Below are 12,759 nucleotides of genomic sequence, written 5' to 3' on the forward strand. Positions count from 1 at the left end.
ACTGCCTCTGTTTACATTCAGTATCTACTTTTATTTTATGCTTCCTTAGGAAAAATAGATGGCTTTAAAATGTGAGGTTGCTAACATTCAAATTAGTAATAACATAAGGCTTTCCTAACAATGTGGGAAATAGCATTTACCTAAATAGTAACTGTACTATCAAAACAAAATTTCATTTTCACGGTAAGATTGTATTTACATTTACTGTTTTAGGCAGTTAAGAGAACATAAACTGTAAATCTAGAATCCTGAGAGATTTTCTTCTTCCTGATGTATGGTGCCCTTTGCATCCTGTGATTCATAATCCACTTGGGTCGTGAAACATTGATGAACGGAAGCCAGTGACAGTAATGGAGTCCTGTTCGGTCAGGCTTCACAGGAAAGACAGATCATGTTTCACTGGTGAAAAGGGCCTCTAATTGAAGGAGGTGCCTTGGGGACAAAAATGTTAGTGCTTCCTCTTTCTTCTCCTCATGTCTTTCATTATTATATAAATGCACAAAGTTTATTTCTTACCATGTGTGTCCATTTTTTTTTTAACTTTATCTCAATGAATATTTATTTCATGAACGAACCTACAGGAAAATAAAAGAGTTGGTTCTAAAACCAAAGGAATAAGGAACAGAGATTTATGTAGCCAGTTGGGAAAGAAATATCAAAATAAAAAGTTTACCAAATTAGATACAAGGTTGATTAACTGTCTATAAGACAATACAGTCATATCACCTTTGGCATTAACTTCTCTACCAGGCTGTAAGATCCTAATAGGTTATCAGTTCTAAAAGGTAATCATCTGCACCTTTATATTTGTTAAGCTAATATATTGCCACCCAAGAGTGTCAGATGAGGGTGGCAGTGGGCTGAACGGTGGCCCCCCTAAAAGATATGTTCATATTCTAATCTCTGGAACCTGTGTCAGGCTTCCCCTCCCTGACTCAATTTTCTGGATTAGAAAAATACAGTAGCTTCCACAGGGCCCAGAGAATAAGGGAGGATGCTTGTTTGGGAGGCCACTGGTGCCCACCAGTGAGCAAGGCACCAATGCCAAGGCAGTAGCATCACGGCCCTGACCTGCCTTCATCACCCTCCATTTTCTGACCACAGGCACTGCTCCAGAGGCCTCAACCCTGAGCTACTCACAGGCATCGCTTTTTACCAGGAACCCCACTAGGGCATCCTGCAGCCATCCCCACCCCACCCCCAAACCAGGGTTTACTAGCACAGACATCTGCCAGTCCAGGTACAGCACAAAAATTAAGTCCCTTTCAATCTCCTATAAACTCTCCTTAGCCTCCAGATTGGCCATGAGACCTTGACTGAGAACACACATCTACCTTCTGGGAGTAGGGAGGAGAAATACCTTTTATTTGGTCACTCATGTATTCCCTGACAGTATATTTTCAACAAATATTTACTGATTATTTGTGAAGCACCTACTCTTAGAAGGAGGGGCCAGGGATACAGCAGGGAATAAATACATCAAGGAGGAGAAAACATAAATTAGTGTTCCAATAAATTAACCTTTAAATCCATTAAAGCAGAAGGCAGTCTAAGACTTGTTTATGCTCAGAAACATTCCTAGTAATTACTTCATTATTATTATTATTATTTTCAGCCCACGGTATTCTAGACAGCTTCTTGGCTAGCTCTCTCAACCTCGTATAAATGTCCCTGTCTCCAAGGGACAGCTTTTCTATATTTTGCATCTTCCTAAAATGGCCAGTTGAGCACAGCCTCCTGTGAGAGGCAGTGGTTTTGAGCATGGCCCAGAAGCAATGGTCCTACCCCTTAGCTAGCTGTGAGACCAGGGGCAAGTCAAGTCAGCTGTCTGTGCTTCATGGACATGAAGTCAATGCTAGTACTTACCTCGGGTTGTTGAACAGACAACATGAGTTCCAGTAGGTAAAGGACTTGAAGCAGCATCTGGCATGTAGTAAGCCCTGGTACTGGTGTTGTTCAGTCTCTAAGTTGTGCCCGATTCTTTATGACCCCATGGTCTGTAGCCCGCCAGGCTCTTCTGTCCATGAGATTTCCCAGGCAAGAATACTGGAGTGGGTTGCCATTTCTTCTTCCAAGGGATCTTCCCAACCCACAGATTGAATACTGTGTAATCATCAAAGAGGGGGGTTCCTCTTGAGGACCACTAATGGTGGAGAAAGAATGAAAAGCAACTGAACAGAATAGATGGTAAGTGCTGGGTGGAGAGCGAAGTTTTGCCATAGTTTTGGTTTTCGAATGTGGCTACTTTTAAAAATCACCACAGAGCTTTTCAACCATTTAATTCCTGGGCCCTACCTTCAAAGATCACTTCATTGGTCTGGGGTGGGGCCCAGGTCTTTTCAAGTAATTCCCCTAGAAGCAGGGATTGAGCATCCTTGCAGGCCAGTAATCTCCCACGTGGCCAAGGAGCCACCCCTGCCCTGCAGTGAAAGGGGGTGGAGGACTTGACTCCGAGCCTCTCTCCCCCTGCTCTCCAAGGCCTAGCTGCCTTAGCAGTGCTGGGCCTCCTCCCGCAATCCATACACAGGCATCCTTGGGGCATGCATCACTTGTCAGACCCTGGGCTCAGGGTGGGGCAGTACAAGAGTTACCAAAGTCCTCCCGCTGTGGACACCACAGCAGAGCAAGAGGATCAGAGAAGAAGATAGATAAGAAAACAAGCAATCACATGGAGAAAAATGAGAAACATTCAATGCTCATGGAGAGGGTTCTAATCAACATACAGTGAATACTTACTAGGAAATCCTTGGGAAAAGAATGAGATAGATCTAGGAGTGCAACATGTGGAGACTCTCCAAGGTACATTGCTGAATAGAAAAAAAACAAGCCACAGAATAGCACCATTTACGTTTCCAAAAGCTTTTTGAAACACTGTGATATTCTATCCATGGGTGCATAAATATACATGCAAATTCAAGGGGGAAAGGTCTAGAATTATGCCTCTGATTTACCATGATTAATTTTTTTCAAAAAGAATGTAATCATTGTTTGTGAAATTTAAAATAGATATTTTTAAAATTCTAGCAAACTCTTTGTGGAGGATCTTCTGGAAATATTTGCATTTAGCTAAGTTGTGTATCACATCTCCTGTTAATTGTGACAAAGCAGTTGGCATTACCAGACATGATTTTATCCAAGTGACTATTTAGCAGAGAGCAGTGACCTGAGGAAATGTGGCATGAGAAAGATGTGTGCCAAGAGAGGGAAGGCAAAGGAAAGAGAATACAGCATGAAGCCCAGCTCAAGTGTAAGGAGAAAGGCCTAGCAGCTACCTTCCGTGGCTGCAGCCTTCGCAGCTTCACCTGAGGCTGATCCTCCTAACAAGCTGAAAGCGCAAACATCAGCTTCCAGGTGTATTCTATAACGGAGATTCTCCAGCCTAACTGCATGGGGAGACTTCCTGACCTATCAACGCCTTGAACCTAGACCAATGAGATGTAAGATCTTTGGGAGGTAGGGCCTGGGTGTTGATGTTTTAATATGACCTCGGCTGAGACTCGCGGTTAGAAGATGCCTGCGTGTGAGCGGGGCGCAGACTTTGGCACCGTCCCCGTTTAAGAAGCGTTCTGTTTGCAAAGTACTCCAAAAGTGACGTCAGTCACGGGTACTTCTTAAAGTCTAGGATACGATGAGAAAAGGAAAAATGTTTGTATTTTATATTATGTGATTCCAAAATTATGTTTGGTTTATTTCAGGCTCGACTGACCAAAGAGCAGCGCTGGGGGAGCGCCTTGCTTTCCAGAAACCATTCCTTGGAAGAAGAATTTGAAAGAGCGAAAGCAGCTGTGGAGGTAGCTTTTTGGTTTATTTTTTCAGTTTCATGTTTCTGAGAGTGGAATTAAGAAAATCAAACAAGATACATATGAAGTGAGTCTTTTATAAAAAATTGGAGGATAATTGCTTTACAGTGTTGTGTTGGTTTCTGACGTACAACAACGTGAATCAGCAACATATACATCTTAAGAATCTTAAGTATACATCTCTTCCCTCCCTTTTGAGCTCCCTTCCAGCTCTCTAGGTTGAAATGGGTCTTTATAGACATGAACAAACCATGACTATAATTGTTAGAATGAGACCTGGTTACCAGAGAACTTTTGACTTCCTACATGGGGTGACTAATAGTTGTCAACTCTTAGAATTCTGTGGTAGATTAGCAGTGACTGTCTGGAGTTTTGGGTCAGGAAGAACTCCAAGTCTCATCAGGCTCCCGTGATGAACCTATGCTATGCATTTGCTATGCTTCTATGAGGTCAAGCTTCATGCCTGATTGTTTTTTCTCTGACATACAGGACAATGTCTGAAACATAGAAGGTCTTGCTATCCCTGAAATATACATTTTCCTCACTGGGTGGGGGAAAAAGGCAGGGCTGAGAAATTCTTATCGATGATAGCCCATCTTGACTTGAGCCATAATTTTTTTTTCTTTTTTACTGTTAAGAGTGTTCAAAACAATGACAATGTTAATAAATTAAACACTTAATTTGAACATTACTTTTCTTTGTTTAACCTTCTAATAAGAGAGGGGGTGGGGGGAGAAAGAAAGGGAAAAGGGAAGCCAAAAAAGACATCCTTGGCTGTTTTTTATCCATTTCCTTCCTGGTTAGATTTGCAAAGAGTGCATTACAGGCCCCATCTATGATTCTCACTAAAGCTTTGCTCGATGACTATTTGAGAGTGGATCTTTTCACCCAATCCAAGTATGAACTTGTCAGGACCTCCATTTCTATTACTGATGGGAAATCTTGCAAATTGAAAGAATTCCCGTAATATGGTTCATTTATGTGTCAGTCTTACCACTAGATTTTGGATGAAAGTATTATACAATGGGCAGTCTTTCAGTAATTTCATACTTGAAGTGCAATTAAATCATACTAGCAATTTAATATTAAAAAGTTCTCTATATTCTAGGAAATAATTCCAGTCAAATTTCATATCATCAATCAGAAACCTAGTTAGAGAACACTTTAGTCTCATCACAATACAGTCCACCCAAATTTCTTCTTTTAGATTTAACATTTTTATTAAAAAAAAAAAAAGTTAATGCGTATTTAGTACTCTTGAATGTGATCAACTGATAGATTTGATTGAGACCAGCTGAGTTCAAATTGTTCAACTGCATGGAGGCTGTAGCTCAATTTATCTTAAATGTAGAATTTTCTGACTAAAAGAGAATGTAAGTTTCTTTTGAACTCCTGTGTATAAAACACTGAATTAGCACTAAAAAGATTATTTAGAACCATAGAATCTTGGGGAAGAAAAGACTTTAGAATTTATTCCTATTTGTAAGGAGGAGACAATGGGTTCACACTAAAAAGACATAAGTACAAAGTAATATATCAACAAGAAAAAAAATTGTCCATCTGTCTGTCTATTCATAAAATCACCTAATCTTAGTTTTGGTGGAGACCTTATAAGTCATCTATTCCAACCAGTCACACAAAACAGTTTTTCTTTTTAAACATACTTGACAAATTATTTATTCAAACATACCCTGTTTCTATTTGAACATTTCCAGTTAGGAACAACTCACTTATTTTCAAGAAAACCTATTTCAGTTTTGGACAATCCTGGCTATTAAAAAGGTCTTCCCTGAATTAGGCTGAAATTGATCTACCAGCAACTACCTGTTTTCTTACCCCTGGCTTTGCTCTCTCTGGACCAAGGCAACCTTAGGTGAATCCCTTCTCTACATGATGCCCACCTCAACCCAGGAAGCCTGATTTTCTCCTGGTTTCTCCTTGTATGTCCTGGGAATTGAGAGACCAGAGTTGTTATTCCAACTTGCCACTAATAACTAAACATCATATCTCATTTGGAGAAGAAAATGTCAACCCACTCCAGTGTTCTTGCCTAAAAAATCCCATAGACAGAGGAGCCTGGAAGGCTTCAGTCCAGAGGGTTGCAAAGAGTTGGGTACAACTGAGCGACTGAACAACAATAATATACCTCATTAATCCATGTGAGTCTCATTTTTCCACACCTCTACAGTCCTTTCCAGCTGCAAAATCCTAAAAGGCTGTAAATTACTTCAAGTAGTTATCCTCAAACATTAATGGCTGTCTATACATGTTGGCTGCTGAACTAGGTACTAGAGATACAGGAATGAGCTAGCTCTGAGTTACCGTCCAGCAGTGGCATGGAACAAATGACCGACTTAAGGCATTTGTTCCCTTCCACTTTAGTTTCTTCATTATAAGATGAGAGGCTTGGATTTCTAATGTACTAAAAGTGCTATCCGTTTATAGCTTCAGGTGAAGTGACTAAGTGCAGAATTCCTAGCAAATCAGAAAACTGTAAGCATATTTGCTCAGCTAGAAGCCTGGAACCGAGAAGCTTCCTTAAGGAATGAGAGAGGATGGTGCTGACCAGAAGGTGTGAACAGGTGTGGGGAAAAAGACATGAGGCGTGGGGGTGGGGGTTGCATTTCACCAAGCTGATGGTAAATCAGACCTGCAAAACTGCACACATATGTGAACGACTTACTTCCCGACATTATTCTTATCGAGGGTTTAATCAAAATCCTTAGCAGAAGACATAATAAAATGTGTCACAGAGTCTTGGAAATATACATGCCACTTGACCCAGCCACTTCTTAGAATTCGTCTTAGGGAAGTAGTCATGAAAGTTTGTAATATTTTATCTGTAGAATTTTATGTGGTGAAAATTGGGAATAGCCCAAGTGTACCACAGCAGAATTAACTAAATTACTATCTCTACAGTAAAATGCTATATAACCATTAAAAACTACAACATAGAAAAATAATTAAGATCATGTAAAATGTCTAGTGATAATTGGAATACTCACTTATATACTGACAACTTTACAGTATGAGCCCAGGTTCATAAAATTATGATAGCTTAATACCTCATATGTTTGGAATGACTTCCCTGGCGGCTCAGCTGGTAAAGAATCTGCCTGCAATGCAGGAGACCTGGGTTCGGTCCCTGGGTGGGGAAGATCCCTTGGAGAATGGAATGGGTTACCCAATCCAGTATTCTGGCCTGGAGAATTCCATGGACTGTATAGTCCATGGGGTCGCAAATAGTCGGACACGACTTGAGTGTTTGGAATACATACTCTGTGCCAGCCACTGCCTCAGGAGCTTTGCATGGATTCTCGTTTAATCCTCCCAGCAGGCCTATGAGGAAGGTAATATTACTGTTCTCATCCTGCAGATGAGAAAACTGAGGCTTAAAGATATTGCAGACATTTGCTTGGCATTTTATAAGCAATTAAGATAGACTGAAAATGAAGAACTCTCATTTAGCAAGTTATAAAATCATGATTTCCTCCCAGACTCCAGAGCCTGTATTCTGAATCACTGCACTGTATAATCAAGAAAGTCTGTGTCCAATTGTTCACAGTAGTTATCTTGGGTGGCTGTACTTGGGAGTGATTTAATTTCTTCCATTAGCTTATCTGTATTTTCCAAATGTTCTGTCATAAATGTGTACTACATTGGTAATCAGGGAAAAAGTGGTAAATTCCAATGGGCACTATAGTAGAATCTCAAATTCTTAAAGAGAACAAAAAGTGCCACATTCTTCATTTCAAGACTGATAAAGAATGGCACCGCAGATCAGCTTTATTAGAGATTGTTCTAAACAACAGCGAGACCCAGATGAAAACCATGCCTGGGGCAAGAAAAATCATGGCTCAAGTCAGTGTTTCCAGTCTCCATTTCTATATTATCTGGTTCCAATATTCCTTCTGTTTCACATTCTATTCCGTTCTTAAACCCTCATTTTTTTTTTTTTTTTGGTCATCATCCTGCCTCAGGCCTGGCACCTGATCCCCTCTCCAGCTTCTTCCGCATCTCAGCCCTTCACGAGCTCCAGGGGTACCACTGTGTTCATCTTGCACAGCAGCCGCATTGCCTGCGGTCTCCACTCTTTCCTCTGCAGGGAACATTCTTCCCCCATATCCTGGTGTGGCAGATTCCTTTTTGTCATTCAGATTCTAACTCAAGTGTCAGCGCCTCAAAAAAGCTGAAGCTGACCACCAGTTGCTGCACAGCACCTCAAATTTTGTTTTTCACTCTTACATTTATCACTTTATCTTCCCTTATTTGTTTTTATTTGTCTGTCTATCTGTTCTCTGTCCACTTTAAAATGTAACTTCAATGAGAAAAGGGATCTTGTCTCTTATGTAACACTGCACCTCCAGAGGTAAAACAGTGTCTGGTACCTGCATCCATGCTCAGTTGCTCAGTCATATCTGACTCTTTGCATCCCCTTGGACTGTAGCCTCCCAGGTTCCTCTGTCCATGGAATTTTTCAGGCAGGAATACTGGAGTGGGTTGCCATTTCCTCCTCTGGGGTACCTCAGTTCAGGTGAGTCGCTCAGTCATGTCTGACTCTTTGCGACCCCATGAACCGCAGCACACCAGGCCTCCCTGTCCATCACCAACTCCCGAAGTTTACCCAAACTCATGTCCATCGAGTCAGTGATGCCATCCAGCCATCTCATCCTCTGTCGTCCCCTTCTCCTCCTGCCCCCAATCCCTCCCAGCATCAGGGTCTTTTCCAATAAGTCAACTCTTCGCATGAGGTGGCCAAAGTATTGGAGTTTCAGCTTCAACATCAGTCCTTCCAAAGAACACCCAGGACTGATATCCTTTAGGATGGACTGGTTGGACTTCCTTGCAGTCCAAGGGACTCTCCAGAGTCTTCTCCAACACCACAGTTCAAGAGCATCAATTCTTTGGTGCTCAGCTTTCTTCACAGTCCAACTCTCACATCCATACATGACCACTGGAAAAACCATAGCCTTGATTAGACAGACTTTAGTATTTAATAAATACTTGTTGAATGAATGGATGGATGGCTAAATGTTAATCACATAATGTGAGAAACACTTCAAAAGTGCCCTATCACCTTCTAATGTAATTGAGTATTTGTGTTTTCATAGCTGATGTAAACAATCAATTCTCTCTCTGGGGTACATATCTCTCCCAGGGACTGCCCTGAAGTGTCCTCTGTGGCTGTCTTGGTCTCAGTGTCAGTCAGTGAGACAGTCATGATGTTACAATGCCATTACAATACAGGTAACAGCAACCACTTTTGCCATGGTGTAACATTGGACCTGTTTTATATTCTGCATGATATTATCTAGGCTATACATAGACTATGTAATACCTAACAGCATGCAATTCAACTAATGTTGACCCAAAGTGCCCATAAATTCCAGTTCTTCTACTAAAGACAGTTATCACCACATACACATTTATGCATATCTTAAATGGGGAACCTGTTTGTGTGTGAAGACTGACATTGCTCAAGCTCAGGTTGAATGGTTAAATTCATTGAGGCCTTATGTGGAGTTTTTTGCCTCCATATCCTACATTTTATTGAAAAGTCACTGCAAATTCATCTCGGCTCAAAGTATTGTAATTTTAGGTCAAAGAACCAAATATTCCTAATTTGGGCTATCTTTTAAAATGCCTGTTCCCTGAAGGAGTTTCCTCCATCCTTCCTCTTGGATTTTCTTCCTAGGCAGCAGCCTAAACATGCTGTTAGCTACAAGTCCCTAAGAAAGATGTCCAGGAGGTGCAGAAGTGAGAAGCGGGGAAGGAGCCCAGGGCCTCAGTGAGGCCTGAAGCTGCCTCCCAGGAAGGAGATCCCTAGAGAGCACTATGCAGCCTCTGCAGAGAGAGGAGGTCACGTGGGCAGTCAGCACACCTGCAACCACACGTCAGGAATGTCTCTTACCACTGTCAGCAGAGAGGAAACCAGCCAGCCAGCCTCTGGAGCTGTGTTTACCTAGTTAGTCTCTCTAGGTGCCTCAGCCTTCAAAGTAAACCAGATGTAGCAACAAATTCATCAGGACATGTTTTGTTTTGTTTTTTAATTTATTTTTTAATTGAAGGATTATTGCTTTACAGAATTTTGTTGTTTTCTGTCAAACCTCAGCATGAATCGGCCATAGGTATGCATGTGTCCCCTCCCTCTGGAACCTCCCTCCCATCTCCCTCCCCATCCCACCCCTCTAGGTTAATACGGAGCCCCTGTTTGAGTTCCCTGAGACATACAGAAAATTCCATTGGCTATCTATTTTACATATGGTAATGTAAGTTTCCATGTTACTCTCTTCATACATCTTACCCTCTCCTCCCCTCTCCCCATGTCCATAAATCTGTTCTCTTTTTCTCCACTGCTGCCCTGCAAATAAATTCTCCAGTACCATCTTTCTAGATTCTGTACATATGCATTAGTATAAAATATTTATCTTTCTCTTTCTGACTTCCTTCACTCTGTATAATAGGCTCTTGGTTCATCCACCTCATTAGAACTGACTCAAATGTATTCTTATTGTGACTGAGTAATATTCCATTGTGTATATGTACCACAATTTCTTTATCCATTCATCTGTCGATGGACATCTAGGTTGCTTCCATGTTCCAGCTGTTGTAAATAGTGCTGCAGTGAACAGTGGGATACATGTGTCTTTTTTAATTTTGCTTTCTTCAGGGTATATGCCTAGGAGTGGATTGCTGGGTCATATGGTGGTTTTATTCCTAGTTATTTTAAGGAATCTCCATACTGTCTTCCATAGTGGCTGTATCAGTTTACATTCCCACCAACAGTGCAAGAGGGTTCCCTTGTATCCACACTCTCTCCAGCATTTATTGTTTGTAGACTTTTTGATGATGGCCATTCTGACTGGTGTGAGGTGATACTTATAGTTTTGATTTTCATTTCTCTAATAATTGATATTGAGCATCTTTACATGTGTTTGTTAGCCATCTGTATGTCTTCTTTGGAGACACATCTGTTTAGGTCTTTTCCCCACTTTTTGGTGGAGTTGTTTGTTTTTCTGGTATTGAGTTGTATGAGCTGTTTGTATATTTTGGAAATTAATCCTTTGTCAGTTGTTTCATTTGCTATTATTTTCTCCCATTCTGAGCGTTGTCTTTTCACCTTGCTTATAGTTTCCTTTGCTGTGTGAAAGATTTTAAGTTTAATCAGGTCCCACTTGTTTACTTTTGTTTTTATTTCCATTATTCTAGGATCTTGCTTTGATTTATGTCATTGTGTTCTGCCTATGTTTTACTCTAAGAGTTTTATAGTTTCTGGTCTTGAATTTAGGTCTTTAGTCCATTTTGAGTTTGTCTTTGTGTATGGTGTTAGGAAGTGTTCTAATTTCATCCTTTTACATGTAGCTGTACAGTTTTTCCCAGCACCACTTATTGAAGAGGTTGTCTTTGCCCCATTGTATATTCTTACCTCCTTTGTCAAAAACAAGGTACCCATAGGTGCATGGGTTTATTTCCGGGCTTTCTGTCTTGTTCCTTTGGTCTATAGTTCTATTTTTATGCCAGTACTGAACTGTCTTGATGACTGTAGCTTTGTAGTATAATCTGAAGTCAGGAAGGTTGATTTCTCCAGCTGCATTCTTCTTTCTTAAGACTTCTTTGGCTATTCAGGGTCTTTTGTGTTTCCATATGAATTGTGAAATATTTTGTTCTAGTTCTGTGAAAAGTGCCATTAGTAATTTGGTAGGGGTCACATTGAATCTGTAGATTGCATTTGGTAGTATAGTCACTTTTACAATATTGATTCTTATACCCAAGAACATGGAATATCTCTCCATCTGTTTATGTCATCTTTGAATTCAATCATCAGTGTCTTATAATTTTCTGTATATAGCCCTTTTGTCTCCTTAGGTAGGCTTATTCCTAGATATTTTATTCTTTTTGTTGCAGTGGTGAATGGGATTGATTCCTTAATTTCTCTTTTGGATGTTTCATGTTTAGTATATAGGAATGCAAGTGATTTCTGTGTGTTGATTTTGTATCCTGCAACTTTGCTAAATTCCCTGATTAGCTCTAGTAATTTTCTGATAGTATCTTTAGGGTTTTCAATGTATAGTATCACGTCATCTGCAAGCAATGAGAATTTTACTTCTTCTTTTCCAATCTGGATTCCTTTTATTTAAGTTTCTTCTCTGACTGCTATAGCTAGGACTTCCAAAACTATGTTGAATAATAGTGGTGAGAGTGGACACCCTTGTCATGTCATCAGGACATGTTTTAAGCTCTTTCTATGGGCCAGGCACTGGACTAGGTGCTAGGAATTGAAAATTGAGTAAGATAGCTCGGCCCTTAAAACTCTGGAAGAATTGGAGGTATTTGCAGCTCGGGAGATGATCAAATATGATTATCCCATGGTATAGTTATTATGGTTTTACATGACCAGCTCCACAGTAGATGTTGACCTTTTACAGGTGGGACCATGTTTCATCTCTGTATTCCTAGCACCTTTCAGAGATTCTGATATAGAACAAGGCCCCACAAACTTTTGCTGGCTAAATAAATGAACAGATTGGCAACTCTAATGCATTTATTTCACAGTATCTCTACTTTAATGTGTGTTTAATAAATATCACTAACCTACTAACAAGATGAACTTTGTACCCTGACAAGCCTCATTGAAAGCTGTCTCCTAACTTCCCATTTCTATGTCCTGTCTCAAAGGATACAGTGTTCAAGATATCTTCTTTTCAGTGCATGCGTGCTCAGTTGCTTCAGTCATGTCCAACTCTTTGCGACCCCATGGACTCTAGCCCTCCAGGCTTCTCTGTCCATGGGATTCTCCAGGTAAAAATACTGGAGTGCCACGCCATCCTCCAGGGGATCTTCCCAACACAGGGATCGAACCCATGTCTCTTAAAATCTTCTGCTAGGTGGGTTCTTTACAACTAGTACCACCTGGGAAGCCCAAAGTAAACACCTGAACAGGGACTTGAATCCTGGACCC

General features: G+C 40.7%; 1 protein-coding gene across 6 annotated transcripts in view; it reads left to right on the forward strand.

Annotated features, from left to right (window-relative positions):
* PEX5L (peroxisomal biogenesis factor 5 like) overlaps positions 1-12,759 on the forward strand; it is a 318,150-nt gene that overhangs the window by 186,462 nt on the left and 118,929 nt on the right. For all 6 annotated transcript variants that reach the window (XM_025287945.3, XM_025287935.3, XM_025287903.3 and 3 more), the window contains one exon: positions 3,696-3,791. In XM_025287945.3, coding sequence (XP_025143730.1) covers positions 3,696-3,791 — 96 coding nt within the window. The remainder of the gene's footprint in view (positions 1-3,695; positions 3,792-12,759) is intronic.

This window comes from Bubalus bubalis, chromosome 1 (assembly GCF_019923935.1).
Source record: "Bubalus bubalis isolate 160015118507 breed Murrah chromosome 1, NDDB_SH_1, whole genome shotgun sequence".
Lineage (NCBI taxonomy): Eukaryota > Metazoa > Chordata > Mammalia > Artiodactyla > Bovidae > Bubalus > Bubalus bubalis.